Source organism: Hesperophylax consimilis, chromosome 10 (genome assembly GCF_061612785.1).
Source record: "Hesperophylax consimilis isolate HC1 chromosome 10, BYU_Hcon_1.0, whole genome shotgun sequence".
NCBI lineage: Eukaryota > Metazoa > Arthropoda > Insecta > Trichoptera > Limnephilidae > Hesperophylax > Hesperophylax consimilis.
This window is the reverse complement of record NC_142845.1, coordinates 2,837,208-2,854,446: the sequence shown is the minus strand read 5'-3', so window position 1 is coordinate 2,854,446 and position 17,239 is coordinate 2,837,208. Positions and strand designations below refer to the sequence as shown.

Genomic DNA, 17,239 nt, shown 5'->3' with positions numbered 1-17,239 from the left:
ACAAAACCACGCAATCCGGTTGCAAGATTTTGTCGTAATATTGTTTATTTGATTCCACTCGTAGAGATCTACCCACCCACAATTGACAGATATTTTAATAGGCTTTTCTTACCTATATCTTCGTAGAGGAAATCCACGGTTCGTTAAAATCTTCGAAAAATCTTACTTACAAAATCTTCTAAATAAAAACAAATAAATCACTGCTTCAAGTATGTAAATCTAAATCTGTTTATAAATAATAAAATTAAATTAGAGACTAGGAATTCATAAAAAATTGTACAGCGCCCTTGAGGTAATTTTTCACAAAAACGGAGCGATTCAAGTTATCCAATTATCATTATTATTACTCAATTGCCCTTTTTTGAATTGCATGGTTTTGTAATAAAATGGAAATGCCACAGCTGGTTTACACGAGTTTTCGAAAATCCTAATAATGATTTTTACGGAAAACTGTTGTTTTCACAAATAAACTTTCACTTGACAGTAGTGTATAATGTATGCGACGTACAACGTAGTATTAACTGTATGGTTAAAAATATATTTTTTTACGCTGAACAAGATTATACTTTATTATTCATGGAGGTTAATTATTTTTTAGTTTATTTTTCGGAATAACTTTATTGAGTAAAACCTCAAATTGTAATATTTAAATATTGAAGACAATATTAGTGATTTCTAAACGAAAATCTGAAACAGAAAAATCAGAAAAGGATACGGTCACATCTAGGACATTATTTTTTAGTCCATAATGTTATAACCCTTAGGATACGACCAACTACAATAACATAATTAGAGTTAGGTTTTAGAAGTTTTGAACTCATTTCAATATTGTCCATGAAAATTTCTAAGTAAAACGTTGACATTGTAGATGTCTGTCAATTATTTCAAATATAATTTTCAACATTATATTTGGTTTTCAGATATTTACATAATATTAGCCATCTTCTAAGGGCTAAACGTCTTCTGGCATAAACCAACAGATTTAGAATTTATTTTGAATTAAAGAGACTTTTAAATTTTTAGTTTAATCTAATAGTTCTATTTCCTTTTAAGTACAATATGAATTCACAAGAATACATATAAAGCGCAGATTACGAGAGTGATGAGAAATGTGTTCAATTTTCAAAATTTTCTCTTGTGTGTACTGAAATGTGTGCGATAAAATGATTTAATTAAATAATAATATTCAAACAAAGAGAAAAGGATTTACTAGAAATACAAAAAAACTTCATCAGATCAAACTTAAAACTATAATTGACCTACAAACAAGAGTTGGCTGAAAATATTCTTTCACGCCATCAATACATTTGCAATAATTATTAAATAATATAGTTATTTGCGATAATCTTGGTGTTTTATTTTCCTGTACAAGTTTTTAGACAATTTAGAGTGCACATTTATCCTCAATCGTCAAAAGATTGAATTTGTCAAAAAATTTACACTTACAATCTTCCGACAACTGGAAATAAATGTTTTTATTCCTGTATAAATAAAGATACTAATTTAAAATGTACAGAGAATAATACTCCATAAATCTAATAATAAAATATCGGAACTGCTATTTCTATTTAGAAACAGATTTACATTGTTTAACATAAATACTATATGCAGTACTTCACTTTATTTAATAGCTTAATAACCGTATGCAGTAATTACCCAAGCCTACTTTCTTGGTTATCGTTGTCGCCAATATCTTACTTAACCCATCCCGTCCGAGTGGAAACAATTTATATTTCCACGAGCAGAACTTGCCACTGGGATCATTTTTTTCCCGGCAGTATGACAGTTAATTACGTAAATAATGATATCCAATGGCATTTAAAAGTTTATTGAACAACAAAAATTTTATTATAAGAATTTCATTAAATAATTAGAATATTCCCGTAAATTTCATTACATATCTATTAAAATGATTAAAATGATATTAGAATCTCAACAAAAGGGACTTGAAAATTTTGGAATGTTAAATCTCTGTCTAGAAACTGCGAAACGTGCAACGCATGACCTAGACGAGTGCGTGCAAGTAACAGTCGAAATTAATGTCACGCTAATTGAACACTAGGAACACAGTGCGTAAACAGCGCTAATGAAATACAAGATATTGTGGCAGAGTCTTGAACAATATTTTCGTCGGCAATTTAATATGTCACAGTCGAAAGCATAAAATTATCAAAATATATTTTTATAGCCCACCTACCACTGCATATTTAAAATACATTTGATTAAAGTTATAAAAAAAAAGTTATCATTTTGACTATGTCAATATTCATGTTATGTTGAGTACGAAATTAACTCTATTTAAGCAGTTTCCGCTGAAATAACTCAGAACGGGATGAGATAAGTTTTCTTGTGCACAGAATGTCTTGCTGCAGAAAACGAACACCTTTTGGAAAGTAGAACAAATTCTCAGACTGATTCCTGCGACTCTTCTTACTGCAGGAGGTTAAGTGTAGTACCATAGATGCTGTGCAATGTATATTAAACCTAAGTAAAGCAATATTTGTGTAATAAAATAATTTTAAATGCTGTGTAAATACGTATTTGAGTTGTGATTCGGCACGGAGAATTGCCTTAGTATTCGATATAATTATAACCATTTTACTTCTTAACACTAATTACCAAGATGGAATAAAAATAAATTATTTCTGTAGAACTTACCTAGTCTAAATTATACACTATTTCACAGAGTTTATTGCAATCTTTCAGAGGTGATTAACCGATTTACAATCATAACGGGTGATTTACAATTCAAACCACCAACAAAGATAGACAATAGAAAAAAAGGAAGGAGACCGGCATTGAACGAAAAGTGTCAACGGCATTGTTCATCCATATAACTGCAAATCGTATCTAGGCACAGAGAAACCCCGCTTTCGTTTCTAATTACACACAAAACGCATAACTTTCATTGCATAGCCGCTACGATGGTCATTACCGTTTGGTTGTGGCTCGGTGACAACCAGCACGCTTCCATCCCACACTTCCTTTATTTCTATTTATCTATGGCTAAAATGGACAAAACTAAACTGTAAATAAAAGAAAATATAATTAATTTAGATTTGATAGATTCGTTGTCTAGAGCTGACGTGTTTTATTCAGATTCAACACTACGGAAGGTTACTATGACAGGGTTCTAAAGGAAAAAGGCAAATAAATTGATGTTTTGGTATGAGACGGTTGTTTACGTATATATTCGTTACCTAGGGTCAAAGAATTGTACACCATTTTTGCGATTTCAAAGTTATTACATTATATTTTATATTGACGGCTCCAAATTGGACTATGCTAACTCAGATTTTTTTTAATAAAATTAGTTGATAGTGCAGATCCGTAGAAAAATGTACATTCTTTGTTGTGTTAAAAAATTGTAAGCATATATTCGGGAGTTTAGGATCACAGGGGCCTATCTACAAAAACATAGTTTTGAGACAAACGCTAATAAAGACTGGAATGCTCGTACGCCCAACTGTATCCCTTAACCGTTTGATTGCCAATCGTCGACTTTCGTCGATTCGTGTTTTAACGAAGATTGCCGATCGTCGATTTCCGTCGATTGCGTCAGTTGTATTCTGATTCGCGCGTACGTCGGGTGTGGTGCTGCGGCGTTGGTAAATATTATCTTAATAGTTGTAAGATCGTAGTAAACCGTTTAAATTTCAGATTCATTTATTATTTTCTTTATTTTAAATAATTGAAAAAATATAACGTCGAGGGCGTCCTCTGAAATGTCTGACAGCGGGAGCGACGATTTCCACTCCTCTAATTCAAGTTCGAGTAAGAGTAGCTCTGATGAGAGTGATGTCAGTGATGTCATACCTGTGTTTCCCAACCGCAGGATGCGAATTTCCAGTAATTCTTCGGATCGTGACCAAGAAATGGAGAGTAACACCGGAAATTACTCATTTTCAAATGTACCTCCTGGAACCAATTTTTCTACTGAAAATTCTCATTTTTTCGAAACGCCTGGACTTCGGGATCCTCCTCCGCGTGATTCTAAACCAATATCATATTTTGATTTATCGAAATCCTTGAAAATTCAAAGTTTAAAAAAAATATATAGTTTCATAAAAAATAATGTTTTTTTTGTGGCATTTTACAGGCAAATGTATGAATTTTTTGGCACTCAAACGGTTAAACGGCTGTATTTACAAGATAGACCTTTGTGTCACTAATAAATATGATTACGGCATTACAGAAATCGACTTAAAACACCAGTTTTTGTAGTTACGCCCCTGCGATATTATCAATGTAAATCTTCATAGTATGCAAATTGTATACGAAAATAATTTTATTTTTACAAATTAAATAATTTTTTTTTGAGATGTTTGCAGTAACTTGAGAACAGATCAATCGAGACTGTTTAACATTTAGATTTTATATTGTATCAGGACATTTTTTAACAGCCAAATATAAGTTTATTAAAATCGCAAAAATGACTTAATGTTTCTTCGAGGGGCCGAAAGGCAACGAATCTGTAAGGCTTATAGAATATTAAATTCATTTGCAGTATACCATCCTCCGCATTAGCTTATCAAGCTAAGAACGTGCGTATCAAACGTGAAGATGCTTGAGAGCACCCTGTTAAAGTAACCTTGCGCATAGCCAAAAGTAAAAATGAGATTCGACTTGTCTCCAAGTTGTTTGATTATTGGGCTAGACCCTGCGGGGGCCCCGAGGCGTCAGGGCTCATCGGGGAGCGGGGGCGGAGCCGGGGTACTCCCCGACGGGCCCGCGCATCATCTGGATGGGCAGGAGCTGGGGCACGAGTGGCCGGACAGGGCGGAGAAGGCGCTGGCCCCCGATTGCAGGCTGCACATGGATCCCCTAAACCACACAATACGCGCACTTCACAATTCTAATCATAAAAAGATGAAGAATTACCACTGAAGAGGTAATATCTAGAAATGTGATATACACCAATTTAAAAGAAAACCGATGTCGCCACTTTACATGTACCTTTTGACTCCTAGGCTCCAGAGAGGCCTACGAAACTGATAAACTGCTGAATAATGAAACTTCATAGTAAAAAAATAATATGAAATAAAATTTGACATTACTTTGGGTAACGCAAAATGGGGTGACTTTGTTAATTTTTAACATTGAAACAAAAACAAAAAACTTCTTTATAAAACCATTTGTGTGGGAAAATTTTATGTCATATTTATCGCACATATTTAAATTACCGATGTAAATGTAAAAAAACAATTGTATAATGTGATTTGGGGGTTAAAAAAAAAACATGGTGACAAATATAAGTCACTTTTCAGAGTGGGGGCATTAAGTGATATAGCATTTTTTATAAGTTTATTACAACGGGACGCCAACCACAAAAAAATGCGAGTTTGAATATTCTAGTAATTATCTTATTATATTATTTATCGATAGACACTGATATACATTATAAAATAAATGACATGATATTATTATAATTGTTGAGAAATTTATAAAATATATAATATTTTGTCTGTCTGAAAAAATCTAAAAAAAAAAAATTACAATAAAATCAAACCATCAATATGTTTGAACATAACTAAAATTATAATTTAACATTATTTTCGAAGGTTCATTGTAACCATGTTGAAGGAAATTTAAAAAAAAAAAATAAGAGAGTAATTTCTGAATGGTAGTGATAATTATGCAAAAAACCAAGATAATCAAAGTCACCCTTCGATTTCAAAGTCGTCCCATATTACGGTACACCAAACATGCACACAAAAAATTTCTATCACTTTTTCTCTTCAGTGGGATTCACTAATCAACCTGATGACAAAATGAATAAGCTAGGATCCAATGCAAAAAAATGGTCTCTCAGAATTATGACAGAGTAAAATAACAGACAAGTATATATACTGGTACATAGTTCTGTGAACAGTAGACCTTGCGTACAAAAGAACATCGTTTTAAATTTTCTCTTATTTAATAAATCATCATAAGATTTGTAAGTAGGTACTTAAATACCTACCTACCGAATTATAAACCATTTTTTTTTTAAATTTCAAATAAGGAATTACACAATTTGTCCAAATAAATGTGAACATCCCAACGACCATTCTTTTTTCAAACTTTCTTCAGACTGGTAATACCACCATAATATTGAAAAATGCTAGTAAGAAAGTCGAAATAAACGCAACAGTTTCACATTTGAAAAAATAATCTTTACTGAACCATTGAAATGGCCACCCTCTAGAACCGGAATCACAATGTACAAAAAATGGAATATGATCGGTTTAAAACAGGACTTTAAACAGAAGAGCTACGTTCAGTCAAATTATAATGGTAGATTGTTTACCTATAGTCGTGAGAGTTCAGCACCTCATAGAAGTACATGAGCTGGGCCTTGGTGTGCGTGAGCGAGTCCATCAGATCATGGTGGTGTGGGTGAGGGGTGGGTGGCCCGTGTTGCCAGCGCCACTGCAGCACGTAGGCGCCTGTGTCCGTCATCACATGAGAGCCCTAAATACATATTACAAATCAGTCAGTTAGGTACAGTCCACTTCATTTGTTTAATGATTTAGTTGTTTCATAATAACATATTCGCAGTAACTAACCTGTATACTTTCCCCATCGTGGCAGATGATGGTTGGCTCCACACGGCGATACTGCTGCCCCTCCGTCCAGGACTTGTCCAAAACTGTGCGATGATGGTCAACATCATTGGCCGTCTGGAGACCACAAGTTCCTACCGTAAACAATTCAATAATAGTAATTAATTTTTAACATTTCGTATAAGTTCCATGTGCTAAAAACAGAGTGTCACCCTAGTTGTTTTTATGTTTACTTTGTCTGTTCTTGGGAATAATTTTAATGGTTTATTTATGGTTCAAATATTGTGGACTCATGAAACATGTTTTTTTCTTCTTTCTCGTTGTATTTATGTATGTAGTGATAAGTTTATATTGCAACACTCAAATGTGTAAAGTGTTAACCTCGATACAAGCTATTGTGGGTTAATTATTATGCGAAAAGTTAGGCTTTGTGTTCTGTGAGAAGCAATAACTAAATAAAATATACAACATAATCATTGAACTTGGTGCCTACTCAACTGCGTTTTAGAGAAATGATTTTAGGTAGATACTTGAATTATTATTAAAATGGCAACAATATTTTATTTTAATTGCGTCATAAAACAATTAGATGAAAAGTTCAAAAGTTGTGCTATTTAGCTTTAGCAAATACTGCGGAATAGTTATAAATGTCTCAACTTCTAACATTTCCCATACATTCTCATGGCAGTATGCTACACTAGCGCCTCCTATCGGCGCGAGTTGTGCGGCCTGGTTATCTTTCATACATTTTAGTGGATTTTATGTGAAATATTTACTTTGTTCAACTTTGCTCATATTATATTAATGATAAGCCTACCGACACTACATATTACTATATAAATTCAATTATTTACTGCCATTGTCAGGAATGCATCATGCTATACTAGTAGTCCAAGCGATGACCGTAAAAATCCCATCCCATAGGCCACATGAACCAAATTAGTTCTGGGCTTTAACCCCAAATAAGATTAGTAAAAAAACACATTCATCCAGATTTCGGCCCTGGAGAAGTCCTGGAAAGCGACGACTTCCGGTGTAATTTTTGGATGAAAATATCCGACGTGCCACATTACTAAAACTAACGGCAAAAGTTGATTGCAAATTTGTTATGAAAAAAAAAATCTATTTATTGTTTTTGTGTTTAATTCGTAGAACTCCATTTAATTTTTTTATAAATTTAATTTAGATTAAATTTGATAATATTATAAAAAAAAAAAAAATAAAAAAAATTAAAAAAAAATCGTTCGGCCAACTTTTGTGTGGGGAGAAGTACCTAACAAATGACATTGTAGATATCCTCCAGATGCGGCAAAATATCTCATCAGCCACATGAATGAAATCGATGTCAGAATTTAGATAAAAATTCCCTGTTTACGAATATGTCGTTCGGCCGAAATTCGGCCGAGGAGAACCTTGTGGTCTACGCAATTATTCGAGCGAAAAATACCTTTCTTCTAGCGACATTTTTAAATTGCCCGCGTAGACCACAAGGTTCTCCTTAATATAACGAGATATTCATTCATGTGGCCTATGGGATGGGATTTTTATGGTCATCGCTTGGACTATAGTGCCTCTAGCGCAATACAAGTATGCAAATACTGCCAAAAGAGTTGGGCGTACAGTCAATATTCTAGGGTACGTATTTGGTTTTAGTAGCTTATTTTTAAGTTTATTGTTTTCAGTGCACAAAGTCATATTATATTATGTATTAAAGACATGTGGATTACCTTTGTCTTCTCCCTCGATATTGGGCAATGCCACGTTGGTCTTGAAGACTGTAAAGGCAATATCCTGTCGCATGACATCAAAGTCCCAGGTGAGGACACTGCACGGATCATCATTTTCCACCACTACCTCATGGACCTGTAGATACAACATTTCATTTTTACTTCAGCTTTACCATACTCTTTACCACTCTTACCTTACCAATATAAAACGAAACAATAAGTCAAGCAAAATAATATATTTATAGATCAAATGGAGAGAAGTACAAGGATTATTTTCAAAAATACCAAGAGCTTTGAGAAACCAGCAATATGAAGATAGAGACTCAAAGAATTAAGATTGCCAATAATAAAAGAAAGAAGAGAAAGTGGTGACTTGATTGAGACATTCAAAATTTTATCTGGACATTATAGTTGCTATGGCATCCAAAAAATCTTCACCGCCAACACAAACATAAATCTCTGTGGACACTCAAAAAAAAAAAACCTTTTGCATCCAATCCTAGGAAACGCATCCATTTGAGTAGTGGATGCATCGAATAAACTTTCACAACATATCATCGATGCTACTATTATGAACCAATTGGATTCGATAGAAGATGGAAAGAAGATGAAGACAAGAAAGAATTAACTTATTTTACAACTCAATTACTGTTAAACTTATTGTGAAAGCAGAATGCTGCCTGCTTATTAGATTATAATAATATACAGTAGAACCCTGTTAATTCGTACCCAGATAATTCGAAAAAACGCGTAATTCGAAAAATCCACAGAATTTTTTTTTTATTTGAAATGGTTTTTAATTCTAATTTGTTAATTTTTGCGATAATAAATGATAAAATTTCGTAAGTCTGAATCTAAAAGACTGCCGTGGCGGAAAATGCCAAAAAAATTTTTTTTACGTGGTTATACATCGTCCTAATTTGTATTATTATTTTGTAAATGTGAATCGATTTACACTGAAATGTCGTATTTTTTCCAATTTATTTCGAATATCTGAATTTCAAAGAGTATCGTATTTTTACTAAATTTATAAATTAAGGCCGGCCGCTGAGAAGAAAATTCGATTTACGCGGAAATATATCATATTTTTACAAATTTACATAAAATATCTGAATTTAAAGGGTCGGCCGCTTAAACATATCGCATTTTTACGAATTTACTTTGAATAACTGAACTTAAAGGGCCGACCGCAGCGGTAATCAGCTGCGAAAATTCGATTTACACGGGAATAATTTGTATTAATACGAATTAGCTCCTAAGATACCACCCGAATTTGAAGGGCAGCCGAGCGGGGCAATTTCAAATTACGTGGGAATTCGTTCATTCGAAATTTAAATTTTGATGTCCCGTGGATTTCGAATTAACGAGGTTCTACTATATATTGAATGAAAATTAACTTTTTAAAGAGAAGGAGGTTTAGAGTTTATTGGCTATATTCTGACATACATCAAAAGATGGCCGCTAAACTATCTGTTACTGAACTAGGAGTTGAAAATATCGACAGTGAATGAGGCATCATGCAAGTGAATTAAGTTTGGTAACATTAAGATGCAAGTATTACGCTTGCCTAGTAATTTGTTTTATACTTTTAACTCAACCAATGCTATGGAAGAGTTAAAGGTAGCTTACACCCAGGATGATGGCTCTTGGACTATTTAATAAAAAATGGTAGATATGTGATTTAAAGTACTGACCTGGCCCTTTGAGAGGCTGACGGAGCGATAGATGCTGTCCTCACTGAAGGGCCCCCTGTCCGTAGCGGCAGTGCTCATGTACAGGCTCTTGGGCACCAGGCCACCCTCCTGCGTAGCGCACTACGCATCCAACACAATACGCAAGATTAAACATCATCCTAGTACAAGGTATACTTGACGCCATCTTGAAGGGAAGGTGCTGAATCTAGTCAAACTTCATACTACCAATAGGGGCGATGTTACAGCCAGTTTGAGGTTGGACCAAATTAAAATGAATAATTAAAAATGGTTATTATAATATTATTGTCTATTGTGCAATTTTTTGTGATAAATATAACCTCACCTACATTATAATGTGTCCAATTTTTAAATCAGTTACTACAGAATACAGAGTGGTAGATTACCGTCTTGTTGAGATAATAAAACATAGTTCCATTGCAGGCAAATTTAAAATAAAACTATTAATCCATAACATCAGAGTGTCAAAATCCTAAAAAGCGTACAAAATCTTAGTGCTGAAATTGAAACATTCTTTGTAGGTAAATTTGAGAAAAGAAACATTGTGCCCAGTTTAGATTGTGTGTAACAAAATTAACAGAAGATTAATTAGAAGCTGTAATTGCTAGAAAAATATTCCTAGCTGCTTTTTTAATGCTCCCTGAGTACAAGAATACAAACTATAATTGTATTGCCGTGTAATCTTTTGATTAGAAATTGTATTCTTTACAAGGAAAGCGGACTTTGCACTGAGAAGAAGGAAAATTTAATATGAAAATGATACGTTCCATTTCAGTGAAGTATCATTTTCATAATAATGTATATCTCAAATGCGGCAAGAATCTATCGCTCTGTAAAATGTGTTTACTGCGTTTTTAATGACCATTAGATTGGATTGGATGAGAGGAATGTGCGATAATATGAATATACCGCAGGGTGTGACGATACTTAGTAATGAATCTAGCTATACAACTTGTGACTTACAATAATATTATGAAAGTTGTATTGATCTCCATCGTAAAGCACATAGAATGTAACTAACGACAAGTGTAATAATCGGTTGCATCAACAATGAGTGAAGGGATGAACAATAGATGACTTCCAAACAGAGGACTTCACTTGCCGTGCAATACAACATTCTGTAGACTATTGTAATAATGATGAGACAACGGTGAGACACATAGCTATACGGGAAGATACATGGTGCGGATATGTATTAACTGCTTGCTGGTTTCCAAACTGCGGGTCATTGAGAGGATGTTCCTACCGGGGGACAGACACAGCTCGAGGTGTTCACACACAGACAATACACATGAGACGGATGTTTCCTTACATTGTCTAAAGAGCCGAATTCGTCAAAGTGACGGTAAAAATGGTGCGGCACCGGACTCCATGGCTCTACTATATGCGCCTACAAAATTAAGTTTGTTATCAGGTTTATGTCATAAAAGGAACGGAGTTGGTAAACTGTTACAAGTTCAATTGAAACAGAAAAGGTACGAGGATGTTAAACTAGTTTATTCCCAGGTTTATTGAATCATAAAAAGGTATGAGGATTAGGGTGTCCCAAAAAAATTAAAGTTGTTATTTTTGAACGCATACCCTCTAATTTTGTTTTAATAATGACAAAACACTTATAAAAAAAATTTCGTTTACTTTGGACAACTGCAACCCGTGCCGACTTGCATCGAAAGATGTCAGTACTTGTACATTAAGACGCCAGCGAGCAAACGTGTTGATGAGCTTGTAGTAACTTGCTATTTTGTTAGTAAACGAAAATCACTCGTTCAGGCAAGATGTTGTTAGATTTACGCACTTCTAAAAAGAGTATATTTTTAATAGGAGTCGTAAAACACCAAATATCGGGTTCTAAACTGCCATCTAATGGACAAGTTCTTGAAGTTTTGTTCTACAATATCCGGAAAGTGAATTTAACTGTCAATATATACCAAATATAGCCATAGTTAGTTTTTTAAGGCTGTGTTTGAAGTAAAAATCAGTCAAGTGACTACAAGCCCTGACATTCCACTCTTCAAAAAGTTTCGAGATAACTGTAAAAATGTTGATCCCGATAAAATTCAGTGCTACAGAGAAAATCTCAAATTGCACCTAACCGCTTCCGAAATCAATGATTTGCTTGACTTTTACCGTACTGCACTGACAACAAAAATACTTTTAGATGACTATTGAGAGTTTTAGAGCTCTGTGTGATAGTTTTAGGAGGAGATACAGCGAGAAAATTTAAGATTCGGCATCCAGGTGCTCGATGGATGGCAAAGGCGCTTTATTCCTTGAAAATATCATAAATTTGTGCGCAATTTAAAATAACCGGTAAGGATAAGGCGGCACTTTTAGACGTTTGCCTGTTCATAGTAACATCCTATGTCAAGCCATGGTTACAATGTATTATAGCAGTTAAAGCACCTTACCAGGACTTGTGCTTTTTGAAATCGATGAAGGCTTAGGAAAAAATTGATGAAAACATCTCAATGGCAGCTTTATTTCTGTAAGCAGTTATGGTATTTGACCGATGAAGGATCTATTTTATCGCTTTTTGACGACGCTGTGGATCAAACAACTAAAATAAAAATGCTCGAAATATCAAAAAAAATAATTTATCAACCCATGACAGACGTTACATCCCATCGAAGGAAGATCTTGATGGTAAATTGTATGGTAAGTTTATTAAGTAGTTTAAATTATGTTTTGTATTGAGGTTTTTGTTCATATCATAATTTAGTGACTTTTGGTTCAGAGAAAAATATTTACGACTTCATTTCAGTTAAGAGCAAGTATTTGTTTGATCGTCTGAACACAGACGCCAGTTTTCTTAACGAATTCCCTACGATGTGGTCAAATAATGCTTCGTATCAAGAAGTCAGAAAGAAGGTGTCGCCGCTGAGGGTAGTGAATGATACAGCTGAAAGAACTGTTAAGTTAATGCAAGATTTTCATGGCTTAATCTCACGGTCAAAGAGGAACAAAAATATTTTTTGTTACGATGCGTTCAGGAACACCGGAAGATTTATCCTGACTGTAAAAAACAAACTATGAAGAAAAAATTTAATCAATAAACCATTTTTAAATATAAAATACTACATAATTGAACATTTGTGCAATTTTAAATTTTATTTATCCGACAAAAATGAAAGTTGAAAATCCTTCCGTATTAACTCTGTACCATATGTTTGGCATCAAGTCGGCACGGGTAGCCGGTGTTTAATCAAAATAATATTTATTATATGAGTTATTGGGATCAAATGGAATAAAATAAGAGGGTATGCATATTTAAATTCATGAAAAAAAAATTCTTCCTTATGTCCTGGGACACCCTAATGAGGATATTAAACCAGTTTATTCCTAGATTTATTGAACCATATCATGACCGCTCAGTAGCTGATTTGGCTTCCCGTTTGTATCCCATCCAGGCGTCGCACGTTCAATTCCTCGGCTGGCTAAGTCCCTATCACAACACAAGCAATATTTTCCGCTTACTGTGGTGGTAGTAGGAGATTTTCAAATACTGTCAGGTTTGTTCGTAACCCGGGAATGTTTCTTTTTAAAAAATAAAAGGTATGAGGATAGTGAACTAGTTGATTCCCAGGTTTATTGAATCATAAAATACATGAGGATAGTCAAACCAGTTGATTTTCTGGTTTATTGCATCAAAGGTACGGAGAATAAAAACTGGCTGATTGTACCTTATGAGTTGCTTAATTAGTAAACTTGATTTCCAGAACATCACAGAAGATAGTAAACTAGTTTATTCACAGCTTTACAGCGTCATAAAAGGTACGGAAATTGTAAACTGATATCTGGATTAGTATCACACAAGGCAGGGAGATCCAGGTTTATACACATTATCACAGAAGGTATACAGATGCCAAACTTTTCAATTCCCAGATTTATGGAATGGAGATGGTAAACATGTAGATTCCCAGGATTATTATATTATACAAGATACATAATATTTTATATAATATAATAATGGCATATATTGTACCTCGCAAGGGCCCCCGAGGAAATCAGGAACAAATTCATGTGGGATATAGTCCACTAGCCCTCCAGGACTCTGCAGATAGTCCTTGCCTCCGTAGAATAGGAATTTGCTGCGAGTATTCTCGTCTGAAACAAAAGCGTAGAAGTTGTACACATACCATAATATTATATAATATTCCTTTACCCAATATCCTGACGCATATAATTCAAGTTCAATCCACAGCAGTGTACCAATTCAGTGTTTAGTTATGGCTAAATTTTGATCATTAGGATTCATTACTAACCAAACTGTGCATGGTAAAAGATATTTTACAACAGATCAATCAGATCAAACAGATCAATCAAATGAAAATCTAGTCTCCTTCAACGGAAGCAATCTTCCGAACAGGCGTTCCATTGATATGCTTGGTATAACTATAAGTGACCAGCTCAGGTACGGGGGCTCCATCGAAGCCAGAGTAAAGTTGGCCTCTCAGAAGCTGGGCGTACTGTACAGGGCCCGCAGATACTTTAATAATACACAACTGCTGACCCTGTACAAATCGCAAGTGCGCCCTACTGTCGAATTTGGCAGCCATCTCTGGTCCGGAGTCCCTAAATACCTGAAAAAAACCCTTGACTCTGTGCAAAAACGGGCTGTCCGTTTGATAGATTCCCCAATCTTAACAAACGGACTGCAATCTTTAGAGCACAGGCGTCAGGTAGGTATGCTGTCCTTGTTCTATCGGTATTACAATGGAAGATGCTCTGAGGAACTAGCGTCATTGATCCCTTCGGCACCGGTGCGTAGTCGGGATACACGCCAAACGCGCGCCCAACATTTGTACACAGTTGACATTTGTCACATGAGAACGGGTCGCTTCTACGATTCGTTCTTAAGTTCAACAGCTCGGCTGTGGAACGAACTGCCGGCCTCTGTGTTTCCTCCCTCCTACAACATGGGACTCTTCAAGACCCATGTTCACTCCTTCCTCTCCACAAAAAGACCCTCCACACAGCATCCCCAAAGATGACATAGGCCCTGAGGGAAATTATTTTCTTCAGGGCCTCCTGTGTGGAGTTAATATAAAAAAAAAAAGATGGAAAAGAGAATATAATGAAATTGATTATATCTATAATGAAATTGATTTCTAAGCTTGTATAAAAATATATTTGAATAATTAAATATAGTTTACATATTATTATAGGATGTAGTGACAAAAAAAGTGGTAGCATGACCAATGTGCATTTGTATTTACAATATTACAGCATTGTTGTACAACGCAACTTTTTTAGTAGCCGACACTAGTACCTTTACAAGTATACAGAAAATAGGAACACGCTTAATATGCACATTTTGATTTTAAAATATTTTGTAGCAGTAAGATAATAATGAGAAGTATTTCAGTTTCTGGAAATGGAAAATAATGCTGTTAACACATTGTCGTCGGGACACGGCTTTTGCCGTTTTTCGCGGACTGTCGGTCAACTGCGGGACACGGCAAATGCCGTTTTTGGCGGGAAACGGCATTATATGGGTTTGTTATCAGCGTGAAATACTATGATTCATAAGTGGAATGGGCTCTTCAATTAGGCGAGGCAACCGCAAAAGACTCTTTTTGACAAGAAGCAATTAAACATATAAGTTATTGAGTGTGCGTCTTCGACCTTAGGCGACACTGTTAGATTTACGCAATCAGATTTCACACATCCAGCGATTGTAAAATTGCGGGCACGGCAAATATATATTATTATTTATTATATAACTATATGATATGAATAAACATGTTATCTTTTACTTGGAATTTTCAAATATTGAATATTGAATGCTATTTACTGAATTAATATCAGGTTTTTATATTCAGCTTTGAAATGTGGTGAAATTATGATGTATTTTTGTTATTTGTTTTTGGGGTGTTATGCCGTGTTGCGCTAACTCCTTCTTTAGCCAACGTTTCGGACAGCATTGCAGTGTCCATCATCAGGGCATCATCATATAACACATCTGCCCTGATGATGGACACTGCAATGCTGTCCGAAACGTTGGCTAAAGAAGGAGTTAGCGCAACACGGCATAACACCCCAAAAACAAATAACAAAAATACTTTTGGCCGTGAAAATCTTAAATCATAATTAAATTATGATGTAATCAAAGCAATTATAATTTATTTTTTATGATCAAATTCTTCTTTGAAAATTTCAATTGAAAATATTATTTGGTTTAGAAATTGTGTCAAGTTTAGGAAAGCAATAGAATTTCTATAAAACATAATTCCCCACAAAAAAATGAGTGCTCCCCACAAAATATTTGAAATCCATGGGGGGGGGGTTGTTACAGAACTTCGCTGAGAAAATATTCCGCGCACACCCAAAAACATCATATGTGATTCCCCACAGGATTCAGCTACAGGATTCCATTTCGGACACGCAAAAAATATTATATCAAAAACCGGTGTATTTTTGTTTAACAAGTAAGTTCAACAGGTTAGATTTTTTCGTTGCTGATTCTCGTTCTGAGTAGCCTAAATAGCGATAAATCGCCTTCGTTGGCAACACTGGTGACCGCGCGCAAGCTGCATTGTTTGTTTTACCGCGGGCCCGCGACACTTTTTCAAATTGGCGGATTGGCGGATTTTTTGAAAATGGTTCACGCGGGCCACTTATAATTCGTTCGCGGGCCACATTGTGCCCCGCGGGCCTGGGGTTGGGCAGCCTTGGGCTAGAGTCTATTGTTTGAAGCGCCCGAATACAATGTGTTAATAGTTATTTCGCTAAAATTGAAACTGATTTTTACTTGGTGGCAATTTTTTTTTTTTTTACATTAACCCCACTGGCCCCGAGGAAAATAATTTCCCTCAGGGCGTATGTCATCTTTAGGGATGCTGTGTGGAGGGTCTTTTTAAGGAAAGGAAGGAGAGCGAGTTCTGGGAAGGAAAAAGGTAGGAATCTAGGGATCAATGTGTCTAGGAGTGACAGACTTATGAATCTATCCCTCCGCTGCAGTGCAAGGCCATCGTTCATCGGTAAAGAGAGACCAGTTGAAGAGGTCAAAGGGTCTCCCCAAACCAGCCTCTCCCGATCTGGCACACCACGCAGCTGAACAATCCTTACACGATGAACCCGGGCACCCCTGCTAAGTCACCAAACGTAGCGAACCACTTGCGTTGACCTATAGCAGAAGTGTTGGTTATCCAATAAATGGTTCCCGGGGAGGCAGTACTCGAAACCGCCTCCCTAATTGAAATTGTTATTGATGTCTAAGTTTCAAGGATAGTTTTTTTACTCGTCTTATTTAACC

At 35.2% G+C, this 17,239-nt stretch overlaps 1 protein-coding gene across 2 annotated transcripts in view; it reads right to left on the bottom strand.

Annotated features, from left to right (window-relative positions):
* Positions 1-4,221: 4,221 nt before the first annotated feature.
* The window catches only part of retm (real-time), a 52,124-nt gene continuing 39,106 nt past the window's right edge, over positions 4,222-17,239 (bottom strand). For both annotated transcript variants that reach the window (XM_089636429.1, XM_089636430.1), the window contains exons 9-14: positions 13,967-14,088; positions 9,967-10,086; positions 8,273-8,408; positions 6,549-6,679; positions 6,290-6,453; positions 4,222-4,824 (exon numbers count right to left, since the gene is read on the bottom strand). In XM_089636429.1, coding sequence (XP_089492555.1) covers positions 4,737-4,824; positions 6,290-6,453; positions 6,549-6,679; positions 8,273-8,408; positions 9,967-10,086; positions 13,967-14,088 — 761 coding nt within the window. In that variant the 3' untranslated portion in view covers positions 4,222-4,736. The remainder of the gene's footprint in view (positions 4,825-6,289; positions 6,454-6,548; positions 6,680-8,272; positions 8,409-9,966; positions 10,087-13,966; positions 14,089-17,239) is intronic.